This window comes from Oncorhynchus nerka, linkage group LG27, assembly GCF_034236695.1.
Source record: "Oncorhynchus nerka isolate Pitt River linkage group LG27, Oner_Uvic_2.0, whole genome shotgun sequence".
Classification (NCBI taxonomy): domain Eukaryota; kingdom Metazoa; phylum Chordata; class Actinopteri; order Salmoniformes; family Salmonidae; genus Oncorhynchus; species Oncorhynchus nerka.
The window spans coordinates 28,692,696-28,717,011 of NC_088422.1; the positions used below are offsets into that span (position 1 = coordinate 28,692,696).

Consider the following 24,316-nt stretch of genomic DNA (forward strand, 5'->3'; position numbering starts at 1 on the left):
CTGCTGTGCAAATGAAAACAATGTGTGCCTATTTGTCACATGTCAGTGGCTAACCTGAATAGAATCCTAAGGCACTTTACAGCCTGTGTATAGCAGTTGAGATTATAATTAAACTACAGTGGGGCAAAAACGTATTTAGTCAGCCACCAAGTTCTCCCACTTAAAAAGATGAGAGAGGCCTGTAATTTTCATCATAGGTACACTTCAACTATGACAGACAAAATGAGAAAAAAAACATCCAGAAAATCACATTGTAGGACTTTTAATGAATTTATTTGCAAATTATGGTGGAAAATAAGTATTTGGTCACCTACAAACAAGCTAGATTTCTGGCTCTCACAGACCTGTAACTTGTTCTTTAAGAGGCTCCTCTGTCCTCCACTCGTTACCTGTATTAATGACACCTGTTTGAACTTGTTATCAGTATAAAAGACACCTGTCCACAAGCTCAAACAGTCACACTCCAAACTCCACTATGGCCAAGACCAAAGAGCTGTCAAAGGACACCAGAAACAAAATTGTAGACCTGCACCAGGCTGGGAAGACTGAATCTGCAATAGGTAAGCAGCTTGGTTTGAAGAAATCAACTGTGGGAGCAATTATTTGGAAATGGAAGACATACAAGACCACTGATAATCTCCCTCGATCTGGGGCTCCACGCAAGATCTCACCCGTGGGATCAAAATGAAAACAAGAACGGTGATCAAAAATCCCAGAACCACACGGGGGGGCCTTAGTGAATGACCTGCAGAGAGCTGGGACCAAAGTAACAAAGCCTACCATCAGTAACACACTACGCCGCCAGGGACTCAAATCCTGCAGTGCCAGACGTGTCCCCCTGCTGAAGCCAGTACATGTCCAGGCCCGTCTGAAGTTTGCTAGAGAGCATTTGGATGATCCAGAAGAAGATTGGGAGAATGTCATATGGTCAGATGAAACCAAAATAGAACTTTTTGGTAAAAACTCAACTCGTCGTGTTTGGAGGACAAAGAATGCTGAGTTGCATCCAAAGAACACCATACCTACTGTGAAGCATGGGGGTGGAAACATCATGCTTTGGGGCTGTTTTTCTGCAAAGGGACCAGGACGACTGATCCGTGTAAAGGAAAGAATGAATGGGGCCATGTATCGTGAGATTTTGAGGGAAAACCTCCTTCCATCAGCAAGGACATTGAAGATGAAACGTGGCTGGGTCTTTCAGCATGACAATGATCCCGAACACACCGCCCGGGCAATGAAGGAGTGGCTTTGTAAGAAGCATTTCAAGGTCCTGGAGTGGCCTAGCCAGTCTCCAGATCTCAACCCCATAGAAAATCTTTGGAGGGAGTTGAACGTTCGTGTTGCCCAGCAACAGCCCCAAAACATCACTGCTCTAGAGGAGATCTGCATGGAGGAATGTGCCAAAATACCAGCAACAGTGTGTGAAAACCTTGTGAAGAATTACAGAAAACGTTTGACCTCTGTCATTGCCAACAAAGGGTATATAACAAAGTATTGAGATAAACTTTTGTTATTGACCAAATACTTATTTTCCACCATAATTTGCAAATAAATTTATTAAAAATCCTACAATGTGATTTTCTGGATTTTTTTTCTCGTTTTGTTTGTCATAGTTGAAGTGTACCTGTGATGAAAATTACAGGCCTCTCTCATCTTTTTAAGTGGGAGAACTTGCACAATTGGTGGCTGACTAAATACTTTTTTGCCCCACTGTATGTGAACACAAGAAAAACACAGTGCTTCAAAGCAGTGTTATGTGTGGAATGAAGTCAATATCCAAAGTCTGAAGACTGAATTTGGATGAATGAAAAATGAAATACAAATACATTTTTTCTAAACGTACTTGAGTTTTGTCACTTCTTGCAACTGGCAATGAGTAAGGCTCAGACTACAGTCAATACAACAATAAATGACCATGCAACTGCACTTGACCATTCTTCAATATGCTCCACCTTCCATGAGCTAGCTGAAACCCATCTCACTGGAAACTCCATCTCACTCACTAAACACTGGTCACTAAACACTGGTCACTAAACACTGGTCACTAAACACTGGTCACTAAACACTGGTCACTGGAATTCAATTAAGACATCTGCACACTCAAATAATACCAACATGTAAAAAATAAAAATAAATTGCATGACGCTCATGCAAACATGCTGCCACTTTTTCGAACAGCAATATTTTCTAACCATATACAAACTCAATATGCACATAAATTACTTGAAATGTTATGGTAATTTGAGCGACAATGTTTCAAAATTACACTGCTAGTGAGAAGAGAATGCAAGAATGAGGCTTAGAAAAACATTTATTATAAGTTTGATAATAAAGATTTTTTGTTGTCTATGACTCAAATAATTTATTTGGGATTAGTTTCCCCTGACTGACCTTGACCACATCTTCATCTGTGGAGCAACAGTCCACTGCCTCTGAGACGTCAGTGACCGTGCCGTCTGCTCCGATGGTCACCACTTTCACCGGGACAGCCACTGTCTTCCCTGTCAACACGGCCGTGTTCAGGATCTCTGTGTCCTGAGAGAGAGACAGGGGACCATCACAGTCAAACACATAGTACTATCAGAATACACTAAGGAGAAAAACAGCTGCACAATCAGAACTGTTACTGTGTGGACAGCTCTACAACAGCACCATGGACAGTTTTAGAATCATCACCACTACTGAGTGGACAGCTCTAGAATCATCACCATTACTGAGTGGACAGCTCTAGAGTGGACAGCTCCAGAATAAGCACCATTAATGAGTGGACAGCTCTAGAATCATCACCATTACTGAGTGGACAGCTCTAGAGTGGACAGCTCCAGAATAAGCACCATTAATGAGTGGACAGCTCTAGAGTGGACAGCTCCAGAATCATCACCACTACTGAGTGGACAGCTCTAGAATCATCACCATTACTGAATGGACAGCTCTAGAATCAGCACCATTACTGAGTGGACAGCTCTAGAGTGGACAGCTCCAGAATAAGCACCATTAATGAGTGGACAGCTCTAGAATCAGCACGATTACAGAGTGAAAATCTCTAAAAATGTACAGCTCCAGAATCAGCACCATAAACTGAGTGGACGGCTGTGGAGTAGACAGCTCCAGAATCAGCACCATTACTGAGTGGACGGCTGTGGAGTAGACAGCTCCAGAATCAGCACTGCTTCTAGGTGGACAGCTCTAGAACGAACACCGCTTTTGACTCATTACTGTTAGTGAGTTCACAGCTCTGAGTAGAGAAGCAAGCTCAGCACTATTAGTGAGTGGGCAGCTGTGTCTGACCTTAGTACTGTTAGTGAATGGGAACCCTAGTAGAGAAAGAGGATCGGCAGGGGTTCATTACTCCCAATAGAGCTCTTAAACTTTCATTACACAGCCATCACACTGTCAGAAGATATACTTGGTTCAATTAAGATAGGCCTGGGAAAGGCTTTACTGTCTTAGCCAGACATGAACATTACATTGTCTGTTATAGCCATTCACTACATCTCAATTTCAATTAGACGGCTAAATAAGCTGAACCACCACTAGAAATGCCTTGGAGCCAAGGTACACAGCCTTTAAGTCATTGAGGACTGTCTGCTCTTTGCTCTATTGAGGAACCCACATGACAATTGAATCCTATAGAGTGAAAAAGGTCATACCAAGCAAGGTCGTCTTGTTTAATTGCTACTGTGAAACCTCTATAAAGAGGTTCACAATCATTTCAATGGTTTGGCTTTGAAAGGGCTTTACAATGGGCAGAAACTGAGCGGCCCTCTTTACTTTGCTCAGTTAAAGCTGTATTGAAGACTTGGCTCTCAAATGCTTTGACGACGGCTTGACATTATGCAGAATTTAGGTATGGATATTAACCTAATTCAAAAACGACGTCTCTATCCTTTCATATCACTAATACTGACACCTTGTGACAGGCTCTATCTGCTGTGTGTTTGACTTCCTGTCAACATTGCCCTTTCTCTGCATGAGGGGAAAACACATGGATTTGTACACTGCTCCTTGAGACTTTCACTTGTGTTTGTGTGCTTGTGAATAAGAGGCATTGAAAAAAAGAGAGAAAAGGGGGATTACGTTCTGTTAAAAGGAGCATGGACGTTTGTAAGCGTCAATTACCAGTCCATTCAGGCTTGAGTGAAATTATTATTGGTTGAGACAAAAAATACCAAGGACTCACAAAATCAATAATGTGGCACTATCTTCAAATGTCTTTTCATTATATTTTTTATAGACTGTAACATTTTTATATAGCATATAGAATCATATAGATTCAGACTTTGCTGACTTTGATTCAAATTCCCTGAATTAGCGGCTGCAGTAAATTAATTCTGTCCCTGCTGGGATTCCTCCATTTCCAGAGGGTCTTTTATAATAGATGATGAGGTAAATGGTTGAGACTCGATGAAACACAGAGCATTACAGATGCTGGAAGTGACCCAGCAGGCTGGAACCAGCAGGAGAAACGAGAGAGCAGGTCCTGGCAGTAATAAGCCACAGTGGAATGTCACAGAGATGCTTCAATGGCCCACACAGCCAGCCACACACAGACAGCGCAATTTAATGCAAAACGGAGAGCATTGGTGCACAACAGGAGAGTTACTTAAAGCTGAGTCTGTATGGGACAGAGGTCATAGGGAAATATGAGCCAGATTCCTGTAGTATAGGAATGATTACTCTATTAACTAGTAATGCTACCACCTGACTGGGAAAGTTACTCTTTAAGTATGGGATACATTTCTGTCACTCTTGTACCTGAGAAACCAGATACCTACAACCCACTTATTTTGAGCGACTACCTCACATGGCCTTGATACGTGTTGTTCTGCGACCCAGGAGCAAATAGCTACCAGTTCTGAACTCTATTTGATAGCCAATCAGCCCTGTCTCAGCCACACAGATTGAGAGTGTTTTTCAGCCTTTGCCCTGTAACGTGTAGGAGAAGTGGCTGCCCAGTTTATCATGCGGTTCTCTGTTAGCATTCAGCACGGTGCAGTCGCTGCCTGGCAATGTTGTCTGGACCATAATTCTTGCCTGCGTCTGGCTTGGATCTGAAAATAAGTGAGATTTATGGTGTCAGCCAGAGTGACACAGCCAGCATGAGAAGCAGCCGGCCAAGCTCCAAATGCTGTCCCAGCCTACAGGCTAGTGATCCGCTCACCACATCTGCCTCTGTTTGCCCTAAAACATCCACATTCTAACCCAGGAAACTTGGCCAGTGCTCCCACTAGAGCAGGTCTAGCACACTGTTGAGCCATGGATTTGGAAGGCTTGTAATTATTGATAAAGCACTGGTGTGGCAAGAGAGAGAGAGCGAGAGAGAGAGAGAGAGAGAAGAAAGAGAAGAAAGAGGAGAGAAAAGAAAGAGAAGAGAAGAGAAGAGAAGAGAAGAGAAGAGAAGAGAGAGAGAGAGAGAGAGAGAGAGAGAGAGAAAGAGAGAGGAAGAGAGAGGAGAGATGTAAACACACTGTTGTGGATATACACTACCAGTCAAAAGTTTGGAGACACATACTCATTCATTTTTTACTATTTTCTACATTGTAGAATAATAGTGAAGACATCAACATGATGAAATAACACATGGAATCATGTAGTAACCAAAAAAGTGTTTAACAAATCAAAATATATTTTAGATTTTAAATTCTTCAAAGTAGCCACCCTTGATGACAGCTTTGCACACACAACCAGCTTCACCTGGAATGCTTATCCAACAGTCTTGAAGGAGTTTCCAGATATGCTCAGAACCTGTCTGCTTTTCCTTCACTTTGTGGTCCAACTCATCACAAACCATCTCAATTTGGTTGAGGTCAAGTGATTGTGGAGGCTAGGTCATCTGATGCAGCACTCCATCACTCTCCTTCTTGGTCAAATAGCCCTTACACAGGCTGGAGGTGTGTTGGGTCATTATCCTGTTGAAAAACAAATGATAGTCCCACTAATCGCAAACCAGATGATTTGGCGTATCACTGCAGAATGCTGTGGTAGCCATGCTGGTTAAGTGTGCCTTGAATTCTAATTAAATCATTGACAGTGTCACCACCAAAACACCCTCACACCATCACACCTCCTTCTCCATGCTTCACATTGGGAACCACACATGCAGAGATCATCTGTTCACCTACTTTGCGTCTCACAAAGACATGGCGGTTGGAACCAAAAATCTCCAATTTGGACAGATTTCCACCAGTCTAATGTCCATTGCTAGTGTTTCTTGGCCCAAGCAAGTCTCTTCTTCTTATTGGTGTCCTTTAGTGGTGGTTCCTGTGCAGTAATTTGACCATGAAGGTCTGATTCACGCAGTCTCCTCTGGACAGTTGATGTTGAGATGTGTCTGTTAACTCTGTGAAGCATTTATTTGGGCTGCAATTTTTGAGGCTGGTAACTCAAATGAACGTATCCTCTGCAGCAGCGATAACTCTGGTTCTTCCTTTCCTGTTGCGGCCCTCAAGAAATCCAGTTTCATCATATTGCTAAATGTTTTTTTACTGGGGCCAAGCTTCCTGCTAGCCAGGTCCTCTATGCCAGGCGGTGACAGAGGAAGGCCCTAAAAATTGTGAAAGACTCCAGCCCCCCTAGTCATAGATTGTTCTTTCTGCAACCGCATGGCAAGTGGTACGGAGCATCAAGTCTAAGTCCAAGAGGCTTCTAAACAGCTTCTACCCTCAAGCCATAAGACTCCTGAACATCTAATCAAATGACTACCCTGACTATTTGCATTGCCCCCCCCCTTTTACACTGCTGCTACTCTCTGTTATTACCTATGCATAGTCATTTTAATAACTCTACCTACATGTACATATTACCTCAATTTCCTTGACTAACCGGTGCCCCCGCATATTGACTCTGTACTGGTACCCCTGTATATAGCCTCGCTCTTGTTATTTTACTGCTGCTCTTTAATTATTTGTTACTTTTATTTTTTATTTTTTGGGGTATTTTTCTTAAAACTGCATTGTTGGTTAAGGGCTTGTAAGTAAGCATTTCACTGTAAGGTCTACACCTGTTGTATTCGGTGCATATGATTTGAAATTTGATTTGATTTGATGTTTTGTGACTGCACTTGAAGAAACGTTCAAAGTTCTTGACATTTTCCGTATTGACTGTCTTAAAGTCATGATGGACTGTTGTTTCTCTTTGCTTACTTGTGTCACGTCTGCTCCCGCTCTTCCCTTCCCCTGGCGCTTGAGGGCGCCAGATTACCCTGCATCACACACTCCTGCCATCATCACTCACACCTGTCCTCCCTCGTCACTCGCTTCAGTGTTATTGCACTCACCTGGACTCACTTATCACCTGTTATTTCCTCCCCTATATTTGTCTGTTCCCAGATCTGTTCCCAGATCAGTTCCCTGCTCTGATCCCCGCTGCTGCATTGTATTGTCTTTTGAATTGGTTTCTGACGCTGTTCCTGTCTCGCCTCTGTCTGTTATAATCAAATGTACCTGCTTCGTCTCTCCAGCGTCATTCCGCGTGACAATTTGAGCTGTTCTTGCCATAATATGGACCAAATAGGGCTATCTTTTGTAAACCACCCCTACCTTGTCACAACACAATTGATTGGCTCAAATGCATTAAGAAGGAAAGAAATTCCACAAATGTACTTTTAACAAGGCACACCTGTTAATTGAAATCCATTCCACCTCATGAAGCTGGTTGAGAGATTGACAAGAGTATGCAAAGCTGTCATCAAGGCAAAGGGTGGCTACTTTGAAGAATCTCAAATATAGAATACATTTCAATTTGTTTAACACTTTTTTTGGTTACTACATGATTCCATGTGTTATTTCATAGTTTTGATGTTCTCACTATTTTTCTACACTGTAAAACTCAAGAAAAACCCTTGCATGAGTAGGTGTGTCCAAACTTTTGACTGGTACTCTATATATACTTATTCATGTCAACACACCACTGTGGCAGTTTTAAACCCAGTTTAATCCCTAATATGTTACATTTGATTGATAACTGTATTATAATACTGGGCCACTCATTATATATTTTCAACATGAGCATGTGATGGTTGAACAAGACAGAATGTGCACTTCAAATGTGACAGTCTTTCAACAGTCAAGAAATTTGAGTGACTAGATAACCTACTTCTCTGAAATAAGTGTTTTCTACTTTTCACATGATTTGTGACCAGATAAAATGATACGAGCAGAATAACATGATGATGAATATGATCCAGGCATAAAATGAGTGTCAAACTGTGTCAGGATGCTATTAAGCAGGCTAAGAGAGACACATCTTTCACCCACTGTACTCTCCTCTCTGTGTAGTTCCCAGTGTCTCTTCCTCTCTCTCAGTCCAAAGGGCTTTAAATTGGGAGGAAGTAAGTATGGTGGAGGAGAGGGGAACACATGACGATATATCACTGCATGACAACGTTGGGGATGTTTGTAAAATGAACTCTGCATTTTAATGAGGGTCTCTCTGTTTCTCTCTCTTTCTCTCCACCTGAGACCAAGCCAACTCTCTCTCCCTCTTTGTCTCTCTTCCACAGGCCAGTACAGGGGAGACAAGGTGGGAAGTGCTGCTGGATTCAATGGCTGCTTTGATAGTGGAGATCTTTCAGTGAGTGCCAGCCTGGGAACAGAGGTCTAATGAGAGAGCATGCTGGTAATCCCATGGCCACGGCCTATTGGTGTCGGAAATTAAACACAGCTATCACGAGGGAGGCCTCATTTGGCTGGTGGTATTACATTTAATTTATCTTGACTTAATTCAGGGGCATTATAGAGAGAGTTGGTCATTTCCTGGAAAACACAGAACTCACTGCTGACAATGGCTGTATTCTAAAAAGGAAAACAAGGAACAAAAACGGTTCATATATTTTCGGAGAAGAACAGAATCATTTTTATATGTCTGTCAAGTTGCTTGCTTTGTTCTAATTCTAACTGTCAGAATGCAGAGCTTGAGGCAAAGGATGCAGAAGTATGCTTTATAAGTATGAATATGACATGGTATAGATGTTTGTGTAGGGTGGAAAACTGATTCCTCTACATCAATATGACAGTGTGTAAGTTTGGATCAATCCCCCTGGAAGTACCGTAGTATGCAACTATTTTAAATGGGATCATTTGTCCTAAGAAGAGGCTCCTGGCTCCCCCTGTGAATAAGATAATGTAGTGTATGCTAGTGATGCACAATATAATTTCAGTTGGAGAGGTATCACTATACGGCCATGTCAGTGCTTCACACTTGACACACAACTCTTCAACAGTACAGTACTCATCATAACCATGGTTATGTGCATCCTTCTTTCCAACAACTTCTCATTATTCCTCACCTGTTCTGCCCATTCCTGTCAGTTTACAACATCATGTCTGTTCAGTACGGAAAATTGTATGAGCTGATTGCCAGTTAAATTCATAATGAGTGGTACATATGGTTGCTATAAAAGGCCAGATTCAAAAGGAAGCAAACAATTCTCCTCTGAACTGTTGGCGTTTCTGCTGTGCAATATAATCCACATCACACAAAAAAAATCAACCCAAGATCTAGATGAGAATCATTGGACCTCCTCCATTTTTCTTACTGTGCAGCAGTACTGTTTGTCACTCGGGCTCCTGAGTGGCGCAGCGGTCTAAGGCACTGCATCTCAGTGCTAGAGGTATCACTACAGACCCTGGTTCGATGCCAGGGTGTATCACAACCGGCTGTGATTGGGAGGCCCATAGGGCGGCACACAATTGGCACAGAGTCGCTGGGGTAGGCCGACATTGTAAATAAGAATTTAACTGACTTGCCTAGTTAAATATATATTTTTTTAAATAAACTCACTCATTAACTAACTGCAATGCCCTGAGGAAAGGAGGAGTGGGTTTGAAGAGAGAAGATTCAGGAGAATATCCACAGTGGAGAGATAACATTCAGACACAACCGTATGTCACACTCTAAAAATAAATACTATAATTTAAACACATTTTTTTATGAAAAGTGTAGTATTCACTGATTTATAAGGTTCCAAAATTCCTAGATATCATCTCCTACTAGGGAAAATACTTTGGGTGAATTGCTGCTCTGTACATATGCTTAAACCAGAGAGCCCTCTGTCTGTCATGGATGGTATGAGGGGGTTGCGGGGGCATGGCAATCCATATGACAGCTCATAGATAGTATTGACCCTTTAGTCTCATTGATTTGCTATAGTTCTACATTATGTATGAGTACACATGATTTATGGGTGAACCTGTCCTTCAGCAACCAAAGTGTGTCAATGACACTCTGCTGATTGGACAAATCCTTCCTTAAAATATTAATTACAGTACATTATGGATTGTGCTCCATTCCATAATTTACATGGACAAGTTTTCAATCAAAAACAAAATACCTTGCGATGTGAGTTGAGTGGTGTAAAACACAAGTTGGACAAACCACAAAACTACAAAAGCAAGTTGAAGCTCTAAAAACAACAGCATGAATCATAGCTTCTAAAAAATGTATTAGTTTGTTTTTGTTGTTTTTGTGACAATGTTTTGTCTCTCGTAAGCTCTTTTTTGCTCTTTCCACTGTCTAAAGAAAGTCTATAATGTCTGAGAACGCTTTCAACTTCTGGTTGATTTCTTCAATGGAAAACACAGATACACAGATTCTCAATTGGATTGAGGTCTGGGCTTTGACTAGGCCATTCCAAGACATTTAAAATGTTTCCCCTTAAACCACTCGAGTGTTGCTTTAGGAGTATGCTTAGGGTCATTGTCCTGCTAGAAGGTGAACCTGCAAGACTGAAACAGGTTTCCCTCAAGAATCTCCCTGTATTTCGTGCCATCCATCATTCCTTCAATTCTGACCAGTTTCCCAGTTCCTGCCGATGAAAAACATCCCCACAGCATGATGCTGCCACCACCATCTGGGGATGGTGTTCTCAGGGTGATGAGAGGTGTTGGGTTTGTGCCAGACAGCCTTTTCTTGATGGCCAAAAAGCCATTTTAGTCTCATCTGACCAGAGTACCTTCTTCCATATGTTTGGGGTGTCTTCCACGTGCCTTTTGGCGAACACCAAACATGTTTGTTCATTTTTTTCTGGCCACTCTTCCGTAAAGCCCAGCTTTGTGGAGTGTACGGCTTAAAGTGGTCCTATGGACAGATACTCCAATGTCCGCTGTTGAGCTTTGCAGCTCCTTCAGGGTTATCTTTGGCCTCTTTGTTGCCTCTGATTAATGCCCTCCTTGCCTGGTCTGTGAGTTTTGGTGGGCGGCCCTCTCTTGGCAGGTTTGTTGTGGTGCCATATTCTTTCCATTTTTTAATAATGGATTTAATGGTGCTCCGTGGGATGTTCTTAGTTTCAGATTGTTTTTTAGAACCCAACCGTGATCTGTACTTCTCCACAACTTTGTCCCTGGCCTGTTTGGAGAGCTCCAAGGTCTTCATAGTGCCACTTGCTTGGTGGTGCCCCTTGCTTAGTGGTGTTGCAGACTCTGGGGCCTTTCAGAACAGGTGTATATATACTGAGATCATGTGACAGATCATGTGACACAGATTGCATACAGGTGGACTTTATTTAACTAATTATGTGACTTCTGAAGGTAACTGGTTGCACAATATCTTATTTAGGGTCTTCATAACAAAGGAGGTAAATACATATGCACGTACCACTTTTCCGTTTTTTATTTTCTTTCATTTATTTTTTTCATTTCACTTCGCCAATTTGGACTATTTTGTGTATGTCCATTACATGAAATCCAAATAAAAATCCATTTAAATTACAGGTTGTAATACAACAAAATAGGAAAACTGCCAAGGGGGTGAATACTTTTGCAAGGCACTGTAAACATATAAGAACTCTGTCTAAGTACAAATTACCTTTCTTTTGAAAGGTCATTTTCAGGGGGTATTGAGGTTTGGCTATTATAGTGAACAGACAGGAAGTGAACCACCCTCTGGAGCACAGTGGCGAGGAATTGCTACTTCTCATGCTGGGCTAGGAAGCTGGTGAATAAAACATGGCTGGAAGTAGAACCACTATATTTTAACTTTATAGGACAAATCCCCTGCAGAGTTGATGAATACCATATCTGATACATTGTACATCTACACTGAACAAAAATATAAACCCAACATGCAACAATTTCAAAGATTTTACTGTTACAGTTCATATAAAGAAATCCGTCCACTGAAATGAATTCATTCAGCCCTTTCCCCCACAAAAGAGCTTTACTACAGACAGAAATTCTCCTCAGTTTCATCAGCTGTCCGGGTGGCTGGTCTCAGACGATCCCGCAGGTGAAGAAGCCGGATGTGGAGGTCCTGGGCTGGCGTGGTTGTGAGGCCGGTTGGACGTACTGCCACATTCTCTAAAACGGAGGCAGCTTATGGTAGAGAAATGAACATTCAATTCTCTGGCAAAAGCTCTGGTGGACATTCCTGCCGTCAGCATGCCAGTTGCACGCTCACTTAAAACTTGACACATCTGTGGCATTGTGTTGTGTGACAAAACTGCACATTTTAGTGTCCTTTTATTGTCCCCCGCACAAGGTGCACCTATGTAATGAGCATGCTGTTTAATCAGCTTCTTGATATGACACACCTGTCAGGTGGATGGATTATCTTGGCAAAGGAGAATGCTCACTAACAGAGATGAAATACGCTTTTTGTGCGTATGGAACATTTCTGGGATCTTTTATTTCACCTCATTAAACACGGGACCAACATGTTTACATGTTGCGTTTATATTTTTGTTGAGTATAGATGAATGAGTCAGGTGGGTGGGAGGAGTCCTTATCCCTGATGAGTAAAAATGACAGTGAGTTGCAGCGCTCCAGGAGAGAAGACACCAAGGTCATGCACTAGGGACACAAGAGGCTCTCCGCCTGCCCCAAAGCACACACATGGTTTGGGGAAGAATGAGGGCAGCAGCAGTGGGGCTAATGCATCTGGATGTGCTGGTGGTGGTATAGCGATGCTCTGCTGATGCTGTACTGATGCTCTGCTGATGCTCTACTTCCCGCTGTGGAGCCTGGGCTTCAAGGCTCTAGAGATGCAGCCAGGGATGCAACTCTGTCTGTATCAGCCTGCTCCATTTCAGCCTCCTATCTATCACTTTCAGCCGATCGATAGAGAGCTCTTCCTATGCTCTTGCTCAGGTCTGGTGGGAATGACCTCCTGATCTCTCTGACTGATTTCCTCACCCGGCTCCGATCAAGATCCATACAGCCAGCTTAGCTTGGCTTAGCTGCCCTCTGGACAGAAACCCCCCTCCGCAGGCTCAAAGGTCAACTCCACTGCCGAGTCCATTACCAACCCCAAATAAAACCAGGTCTGTTTTCTCTCAAGCTTCACAGGATCACGTTTGCATTCAGATACAAGACCAATACAGACCATTTGTGAAAATACTGCCATTGAGATATGTCAAGAAATTCTTATTTTTGACAATCCTCTCTTTCCAGTGTTTTCCTGTAAATAACTTTTCATCATATTACCAAACTTTGCAGGCTGTTATTTTGAAAGCAGGTTTGTCCCTTAGGGCGACCGTAATGTGATCTATCAGTTTGACACAGGGCAGGAAACGTCATTGTTCAGAAAACATCAGTGGGGCATCTACATTTTGGGCTGATGTTTGGAGAGGAAAACTTTGGAGATTCTAATCATGGGCTTGCTTCTACTCCTGTATACACCCATAAAAGAGTCAACTTTAAAAGAAGCCACAATCACAACAAAAAAATGTGCCTTTCAATTATGTAGACATTTCAAGACACTCTGTATTTCACATCTGACACCAAAAGAATACACCATTAAAATAAGCACTTCTACTCTTTTGAAAATGGCAAACTTGCAAACTTAGTTCCGCCCACACTAGGCTTGCCGCTAGAAGCCTTATTAACAACAAGTGAGAATCATTCTGCCTATCTATTCCAGCCTATTGTAGAGAAGGCTTTGTAGAGACGGAACATGGATAGATAGAACTGATCCATCTCATTTAGAATGCAGTTTAAAAAGGTATTTAAACAGCGAGTCCTCTGTGATCAAGGAGAGAGTGGTTCCGGATCAGAGGACCATTCATTATATGTTGTACTCATTAACATTCTATGTATTATGACACGTGAACACCGCAGTAGGCTCAAAGCTAGTGCTCTCTTTCATCAACCTCCCAGCTATACTGTACCAGCTTCTAATGGATTCGGGATTCATACATCAGCCTCCATTGTAGACTCTATGAGTCATTCTATGCAAAGAAATGCAATGCTTTACCCTGGCAAGGCAATCAGCTATAGCAGTGCCTGAGTGCCATGAAATTAGGGGGCAAATACAGGTCCCTGTAGTGTAGTGTAATTTGGTGTAGTGTAGATTAGTGTAGTATAGATGAGTTTAGTGTAGTATTGATTAGTGTAGAGAAGTGTAGTGTAATTTAGTGTAGTATAGTGTAATTTTGTGTAGTGTAGCAGTCTAATTTAGTGTAGTGTAGTGTACTGTGGTGTAATTCAGTGCAGTGCAGTGTAGTGTCGTGTCGTGTGCTGTTCAGACATTGATTGAGACCAGAGGACTTATACAGTGCCATCAAAAAAATCAACAAAAAAAAGTCATCAAAAAGTATTCATACCCCTTGATTTATTCCCAAATATTGTGTTACAGCCTAAATTCAAAATTGTTTAAATATTATTATTTTTATATACATTTATCGAAAATGAAATACAGAAATATCTCATTCATATAAGTATTCACACACCTGAGTCAATACTTTGTAGAAGCACCTTTGGCAGCGTTTACAGCTTGGGTATGTCTGTATCAGCTTTGCACATTCGGATTTGGGGGTTTTCTCCCAGTCATCCTTGCAGATTCTCTCCAGCTGTATTAAGTTAGATGGCAAGCGGCAGGAAACAACAATCTTCAAGTCTTTCCAAAGATTTTCAATGTGAATCAAGTCTGGGTTTTGGCTGGGCCTCTTAAGGACTTTCACATTCTTGTCTGAAGCCATTCCAGCATTGCTTTGGCTGCATGCTTGGGGATATTGTCCTGTTGGAACGTACATTTTCTCCCTGGTCTAAGGTTATATGCACTCTGAAGCAGGTTCTCATCAAGGATTTTCCTGTATTTGGCTTCATTCATTCATTCACTCTATCCTTACCCGTCTCCTAGTCCTTGCCGCTGAAAAGCATGCCACCATCATGCATCATGGTAGGGATGGTGTTGGAAGGGTGATGAGCTGTGCCTAGTTTTCTCTAGATATATTGTAGTGCTTTGCATTCAGGCCAAAAATTTACATTTTTGTCTCATCAGACCACAGAATAGTTTTTCAACACTCTAGAAATTGTTTTATACCCTTCCCCAGATATATGTCTCATCACAATTCTATCTCGGAGATCTACATACAGTTCCTTGGACATCCTGGTATAGTTTCTGCTCTGACATGCATTGTCAACTGTGGGACATTATAGACAGGTATGTTTATTTCTAAATCATGTCCCAAACAATTGAATTGTCTACAGGTGGACTCCAAGTTGTAGTGACATCTCAAGGATGATCCAAGGACATTGGATGCACCGGAGGTCAATTTGGAGTGTCATAGCAAAGGGGTATGGATAGTTATGTAAATGTGATATTTCTGTATTTCATTTTCAATACATTTGGACAAAAAACATTCAAAACATGTTTTCACTTTGTCATTATGGGTATTGTGTGTAGATGGATGAGCAAAATTAATATTGAATCAATTTTGAATTCAGGCTGTAACACAACAAAACGTGGAATAAGTCACGGGGTATGAATACTTTCTGAAGGCATCGTACCTTAATACTTGGAGTATTCAGTTGTATATTTGTGTATCCGCACCCAGACCCTGATCTGAAAACAGTGTATAAACTTCACTGTGATGTCTGTGTGCTCATATCCTGTTACCAGAGCACATGTCTGGCTGGGTGCTGGATGCATGTTCTGCTCTCCTACCTGCGTGTCTGGTAGGGTTTGATAAATCCCTATCCTGCTATTTCACTTGCCTGGCCGAGAAGATGTGTACTAAAGGTGCAAGGAATTTTTGTTGTTGTTGAAAATAACAAATAAATAATGAAACATTCAATTGAGTATTGTTGATTGATGACTATATCATGTGAGAGACAAAGTAGCCGGAGAAGACCAGGGTGATGATCTATTGTTTAACGATACCATTCGGAGCGCACATGAATACAAACTGCTCCTTTCATTTCTCCTCATCTCCATGCTGTTTGAACGTGCTGTGTGTGAGTGAGCACAGTTTGCTGCCGAGGAAGGCTGAGACAGGACGACATACGAGTGGTGATATGATATATGCCCTGTCCTTTCAGTCTCTCTCCATCACTGGGGCAGTGCAGCATGGGTAATGATGATGAGGCTGGGCTGGACAGGAGCATATTACTTCAGGATGGTAAAAGATAATAGACCAGCCTCCTGCCGTGCTGCTGAGGAATCAGCTTAGCCTCCAATTACTTCGTCTAAGATCCATCTTTAAGTGACCCAAAAAACAAACAGCTACATCCCACTACTGGGGAGAGAATAGAAGCCATGGGGAGTAAGTGGGGAGATGTCAGGAGAGAGCAATTAATCTACACTGTTAATATCAATGTACAATTCATTCGTAAAGTATTGACTTTTCCACATTTTGTTACAGCCTTATTCTAAAATTGATGAAATATTTTTACCTCATAAATCTACACACAATACCCCATAATGACAAAGCAAAAACAGGTTTTTAGAAATTTGAGCAAATGTATTAACAGTAAAAAAAAGATATACTTTATCTACAGGTATTTACAACTATTCAGACCCTTTGCTATGAGACTCGAAATTTAGCTCAGGTGCATCCTGATAATTTTTTAGATGTTTCTACAACTTGATTGGAGTCCACATGTGGTAAATTAAATTGATTGGACATGATTTGGAAAGGCACACACCTGTCTATATAAGGTCCCACGGTTGACAGTGCATGTCAGCGCAAAAACCAAGCCACGAGGACGAATAAATTGTCCATAGAGCCCCGAGACAGGATTGCGTCAAGGCACAGATCTGCGGAAGGGTACCAAAATATTTCTGCAGCATTGAAGGTCTCCAAGAACACAGTGGCCTCCATCATACTTAAATTGAAGAAGTTTGGAACCACCAAGACTATTCCTAGAGCTGGCCGACCGGCCAACTGAGCAATCGGGGGTGAAGGGCCTTGGTCAGGGAGGTGACCAAGAACCCGATGGCCACTCTGACAGAGCTCCAAAATTGCTCTGTGGAGATAGGAGAACCTTCCAGAGAACAATGGGAGGAACCCCCCAAATACAGGTGTGCCAAGTTTGTAATGTCATACCCAAGAAGACGCGAGGCTGTAATAGCTGCCAAAGGTGCTTCAACAAAGTCCTGAGTAAAAGATCTGAATACTTATGTAAATGTCCTATTTCAGTTCTTTATTTTTTTTAAACAAATTTGCAAAAATGTCTAAAAACCTGTTTTTGCTTTGTCATTATGGGATTGCAGATTCAATCATTTAATACATTTTAGAATAAGGCTGTAAAGTAACAAAATGGGGTATGTATACTTTCTGAATGCACTGTATGTTTGTCTGAAGTAAACAGAGAAAGGGAGGAAGGGAGAGAAGGAAGAAGGGAGGAGGAAAAAAATGTGAGGGAGAGCTCTTTTGAAAAAGCACAAATGAGAAAAGGAGAGCCATAGAAAAAGGGGGAGAGAAAAAATCATTTTAAGGTATTCCACCCTTCCCATCCCACCATACCCACCCCATCCATCCCACCCATCCCCATCCCATCCATCCCACCCATCCCCTAAACTAATGGACAACGACACATAGGCTTCTACTTCCAGCTTATACATACTATATACATTTTACAGACACAGTATATTTGACATGAGTTATCTTTGGTTTGTTTTTAGTCCCATCCTTCAGCTACCCTCAACCCTTCCATCTGTCTAGACCATCCAGTTTTGATTTCTATTTACCATATATCTGAATTCCTTTTGACATTTTTGGGCACTTCCAGAAATCCTGCTTCATGGTTTGAAATGGGTGACAAACCATTGAACAGCATTGTGAGCTGGCAGCGTGTAGGTGTCCCTGCTATAACGCTCAGGAGGAGGATGCTTCAAAGACGAAAGAAAGAGTGTTAACATTTCAAAACATTCTTCTCTCTCTCAGAGATGTCACCTACAGTAGACCGCTATCACTTGGCTCTGGAAATGTAATAACATTTCTTTCTTTTTTTGTTATAATCAATTAGAGCAAAGGCACAGTAATTTAGGTCATGCCATAAATTAGTTTAGGAGAAACTGTGACAATAAGCCATAAATGTGATCCAACCCTGAATATGCTTGCCATTATTCATAGTCATTAGCTTTATTACATAATAACCTTTGCAGCATGGTCACTTATGGATTCCCCATTTTTGTTTAAGGGATTATTTCTGGTCTAAATTAGCTTCTCTGTTATGGCAAAAGACAATCTAGCCTATTAGCCTAATTAGTCCTAATTACAGATGAAAGCCTTTTCTAAACCAAAGCAATGCGCAAATCAACAGATGCCTTCAGCATTCTCTCTGAAGTCTCCCCCACTCAACTAGATTAAAGAGATTAGAGCAGCACCCTCTCTCTTTCTCTTTCTTTCTCTCTCTCAATTCAATTCAAAGGGCTTTATTTGTATGGAAACATATTTACATTGCCAAAGCAAGTGGAATAGATAATAAACTAAATGGAACAGTAAAACTTACACTCACAAAAGTTTCAAAAGAGTAGAGACATTTCAAATGTTATATTACTAGCTGTGTACAGTATAGTCTTATAACATTGTGCAAATATTTGAAGTACGAAGGGAAAATAAATGGACAGATGAATATAGTTTGCATTTACAGTGGTGTTTGTGCTTCCCTGGTTGCCCTTTTCTTGTGGTAACAGGTCACAAATATTGCTGCTGGGATGGCACACTGTGATATTTTACCTAATAGATAAGGGAGAAACTCCCCAAATAAAGGTGTGCCAAGCTTGTAGCGTCATACCGAAGAAGACTCGATGCTGTTATTGCTGCCAAAGGGGCTTCAACAAAGTACTGAGTAAAGGGTCTGAATACTGTGATATTTAAGTTTTATGATTTTTTATAAATTTGCAGAAATGTCTAAAAACCTGTTTTTGCTTTGTCATTATGGGGTATTGTGTGTAGAATAAGGCTGTAACGTAACAAAATGAAGAAAAAGTCAAGCGGTCTGAATACTTTCCGAATGCACTGTACATTTGGCAGGACGGTAGAAAGTGCAGCTCAGTTTCCACCTAGTTTTGTGGGAAGTGGGCACTTAGCCTGTCTTCCCTCGAGAGCTAGGTCTGCCTACGGCACCCTCTCTCAAAAGCAAGGCTATGCTCAGAGTCTGTACGAAGTCAAAGATTTCCTTCATTTTGGCTCAGTCACGGTGGCCAGGTATTATGCCACTGTGTACTCTCTCTGTTTACGGCCAAATAGCATTGCAGTTTGTTTAGTTTTTTGGTTAGTTCTATTCAATGTGTCAAGTAATTCTCTTTTAGTTTTCTCATGATTTGGTTGGGTCTAATTGTGTTGCTGTCTTGGGGCTCTGTGAGGTCTGTTTGTGTTTGTGTACAGAGCCCCAGGACCAGCATGCTGAGTGGACTCTTCTCTAGGTGCATCTCTCTGTAGGCGATGGCTTTGTTATGGAAGGTTTGGGAATCGCTTCCTTTTAGGTGGTAGTAGAATTTAACAGCTCTTTTATGGATTTTGATAATTAGCGGATATCATCCTCATTATTTGGTGTTTTAGGTTATACACGGAATATGTTTTTGCAGAATTCTGTATAAAGAGTCTCAATTTGGTGTTTGTCCAATTTCTTGGTTATTGGTTGGTGAGCAGACCCCTGACCTCACAACCATAGTGGGCAATGGGTATTATAACTGATTCAAGTATTTTTTGTCAGATCCTAATTGAGAATTTTATGTTTCTTTTTATGGCATAGAATGTTTTTTTGGCCTTGTCACTCAGATCATTCACAACTTTGTGGAAGTTACCTGTGGTGCTGATGTTTAGGCTGAGGTAGCTATAGTTTTTTTGTGTGCTCTAGGGCAACAGTGTCAAGATGGAATTTGTATTCGTGGTTCCTGGACCTTTTTGGAACACCATTATTTTTGTCTTACTCAGATTCAATGTCAGGGCCCAGGTCTGACAGAATCTGTTCAAAAGATCTAGGTGTTGCTGTAGTCCCTCCTTGGTTGGGCACAGAAGCACCAGATCATCAGAAAACAGTAGACATTTCACTTCAGATTCTAGTAGGGTGAGGCCGGGTGCTGCAGACTGGTCTAGTGCCCTCACCAATTCGTTGATACAGTATATAGACTGAGTATACAAACATTAGGAACATCTCCGTCATATTTAGTTGCACCCCCTTTTGCCCTCAGAACAACCTCAATTAGTCAGGGCTTGGACTCTACAAGGTGTCAAAACCTTTCCACAGGGATGCTGGCCCATGTTGACGCCAATGCTTCATACAGTTGTGTCAAGCTGGCTGGATGTCCTTTGGGTGGTGGAACATTCTTGATACACACCGGAAACGGTTGAGCGTGAAAAACCCCAAAGCGTTGCAGGTCTTGACACAGTCATACCCTGTTCGGAGGCACTTAAATCTTTTGTCTTGCAAATTCACCTTTTGAGTAGCATACATAAACTCAGCAAAAAAACAAAACGTTTATTTTCAGCAAACTTAACATGTGTAAATATTTGTATGACCATAACAAGATTCAACAACTGAGACATAAACTGAACAAGTTCCACAGACATCTGACTAACTGAAATGGAATAATGTGTCCCGGAACAAAGGGGGAGTCAAAATCAAAAGTAACAGTCAGTATCTGGTGTGGCCACCAGCTGCATTAAGTACTGCAGAGCATCTCCTCCTCATGGACTGCACCAGATTTGCCACTTCTTGCTATGAGATGATACCCCACTCTTCCACCAAGGCACCTGCAAGTTCTCTGACATTTCTGGGGGGGAATGGCCCTAGCCCTCACCCTCCGATCCAACAGGTCCCAGGCGTGCTCAATGGGATTGAGATCCGGGCTCTTCGCTGGCCATGGCAGAATACTGACATTCCTATCTGGCAGGAAATCATGCACAGAACGAGCAGTATGGTTGGTGGTATTGTCATGGTGGAGGGTCATGTCAGGATGAGCCTGCAGGAAGGGTACCACATCAGGGAGGAGGATGTCTTCTCTGTAACGCACAGCGTTGAGATTGCCTGCAATGACAACAAGCTCAGTCCGATGATGCTGTGACACACCACCCCAGACCATGACAGACCCTCCACCTCCAAATCGATCCGTCTCCAGAGTACAAGCCTTGGTGTAACGCTCATCCCTTCGACGATAAATGCGAATCCGACCATCACCACTGGTGAGACAAAACTACGTCAGAGAAGTCCAGCCAGTCCAGCCTCTCTCAACCTAATGCAGACAGTCTGAGCACTGATGGAGGGATTGTGCGTTCCTGGTGTAACTCGGGCAGTTGTTGTTGCCATCCTGTACCTGTCCCACAGTACAGACATTGCAATTTATTGCCCTGGCCACATCTTTCAGTCCTCATGCCTCCTTGCAGCATGCCTAAGGCACATTCACGCAGATGAGCAGGGATCCTGGGCATCTTGCTTTTGGTGTTTTCCAGAGTCAGTAGAAAGGCCTCTTTAGTGTCCTAAGTTTTCATAACTGTGACCTTAATTGCCTACCTTCGGTAAGCTGTTAGTGTCTTAACGACCGTTCCACAGGTGCATGTTCATTAATTGTTTATGGTTCATTGAACAAGCATGGGAAACAGTGGTTAAGCCCTTTACAATGAAGATCTGCGAAGTGATTTAGATTTTTACGAATTATCTTTGAAAGAGAGGGTCCTGAAAAAGGGACGTTTTTTGTTGTTGCTGAGTTTACATAATATACGACTCAATTTTTTCTAGGCTCTCTAAATACTTCTTTAAACTGTCTCCTACTGTTAATCTACTCTGATTGAAGTAGATTTAACAAGTGACATCAATAAGGATCATAGCTTTCACCTGGATTCACCTGGTTAGTCTATGACATGGAAAGAGCAGGTGTTCCTAATGTTTTGTACACTCAGTATATGTTGAAGAGGTTGGGGCTCAAGCTGCATCCCTTTCTCACCCCACAGCCCGAGGAGGTCCTGTGTTTTTTTTTGTGCCAATTTAAGCGTACACTTTTTGATGGATGTCATCTTGTCATATGTACAGTATTTTCCTCAACAACACCTTCCATCAATTTATATAGCAGACCCTCATGCCAAATTGAATCAAAATATTTTTTTAATCAACAAAGCCGAAGAAAAGCATACTTTAGTTTTGGTTTGTTTGTTTGTCAATTAGGGTGCGCAGGGTGAATATGTGGTCTATCATACGTTAATTTGGTAAAAAGCCAATTTAACATTTGCTCAGGTCGTTGTTTTCACTGAGGAAATGTAGGAGTCAGCTGTTAATGAAGAGGATTTTCCAGAGGTTGCTGTTGACGCAGATCCCACAGCAGTTATTGCGGTCCAATTTGTCCCTACTTTTGTGGATGGGTCATCAGCTACTGGTTCCAAATATCGGGGAAGATGCCAGAGTTGAGGGTGATGTTAAAGTATAGCTCATTTGAATTTGTGGTCTGTATAGTTTATCATTTCATTTAGGATACCATCAATGCTTTATGGGTTGGAGGATTTTTATATCTGGTCCAGTAGTTCATTCAATGTAATTGGAGAATCCAGTGGGTTCTGGTACATTTACATTTGAGTTATGAAGCAGACGGTCTTATCCAGAGCAATTAGGATTAAGTGCCTTGCTCAAGAGCACATTGACAGATCTTTCACCTGGTCGGCTCCAGAATTCAAACTAGTGAGCTTTTGGTTACTGGCCCAACGCTCTAACCACTAAGTTACCACCATCTGGTTCTCTGTCACCCATCAGTAATAATAATGCTCTTCTCTTCTCCCTGGCCTATAGAGAGCTGCCTGCTCTCTTCTCTGAACTCTCTACACCCCAAACAAAAAGGATCAACAGTTGGAAGACATCAGTGTTGTGTCACTGATACAGGCCTTTGTGCAGTCTCCTGTCCTGTCCTACCAAAGAGACAGAATGTAACGCAGAAACACAGTTCATGTTTTCCCTCTGGCAGGGGGGAAGTGGAGCAGAATCTAGAACTGCTTTTATATTACCTTACTTCCTCTATTCCATCAGCAGGTTGAGGAGGGGAGGATGAGAGGGTGAGGAGAGGAAGAGAGGATAGGAGGGGAGGGGAGGAGAGGAGCAGAGAGGCTTTTCATGCCAGAGTGATTCCAAGTAATCTAATTCAGCCTTCCTCGCTGGTGTGCCTTCTCTTGCATTGAAGCATGCATAATACACAAACACATTTTCCGACACATACTCTAGTCTCTCTGTGTGTGTGTTAGTGAGTGTGTGAGTGAGTGAACATACAGTGCCTTCAGAAAGTATTCATACACCTTCCCTTGACTTTTTGCACATTTTTCTCACCCATCTCCACACAATACCCCACAGTAACAAAGTGAAAACCTGTTTTTAGAAATGTTTGCAAATGTATTGAAAATAAAAATACAGAAATATCTCATTTTCATAAGTATTCACACCCCCTCGAAATACCTGCAATTACAGCAGTGAGTATTTTGTTGTACATTTCTAAGAGCTTCCACATCTGGATTGTAAAATATTTGCCATTATTCTTCTTAAATTCTTCAAGCTCTGTCAAGATGCTGATAATTGCTAGACAGCTATTTTCAAGTCTTGCCAAGGATTTTCCAGCCAATTTAAGTCAAAACTGTAACTAGGCCACTAAGGAACATTCAATGTCATCTTGGTAAGCAACTCCAGTGTAGATTTGGCCTTATGTTTTAGGTTATTGCCCAGCTGAAATGTGAATTAGTCTCCCAGTGTCTGTTGGAAAGCAGACTGAACCACGTTTTCTAGGATTTTGCCTGTGCTTATAGCTGTATTCCATTCTTTAAAAAAATGTAAAACTCCCTAGACCTTGCAGATGACAAGCATACCCATAACATGGATGCAGCCACCACCATGCTTGAAAAGATGAAGAGTGGTACTCAGTGATGTGTTGTGTTGAAAGGAAAGGGGGATACCTAGCCAGTTGTACAACTGAATGCATTCAACTGAAATGTGTCTTCCGTATTTAACCCAACCCCTCTGAATCAGAGAGGTGCAGGTGGCTGCCATAATCAACATCGCATTTGCCCCAAACATAATGTCGGGTATTCAGGAGAAAAAGTTAATTTCTTTGCCACATTTATTCCAGTATTACATGAGTGCATGGTTGCAAACAGGATGCATATTTTGGAATATTTTTTATTCTGTATAGG

General features: G+C 41.8%; 1 protein-coding gene across 1 annotated transcript in view; it reads right to left on the minus strand.

Moving 5' to 3' along the window:
- Positions 1 to 24,316, minus strand: part of LOC115111533 (transmembrane protein 132C-like) — a 211,391-nt gene that overhangs the window by 22,219 nt on the left and 164,856 nt on the right. Inside the window, exon 5 of the mRNA XM_029637679.2 lies at positions 2,392 to 2,535. Coding sequence (XP_029493539.1) covers positions 2,392 to 2,535 — 144 coding nt within the window. The remainder of the gene's footprint in view (positions 1 to 2,391; positions 2,536 to 24,316) is intronic.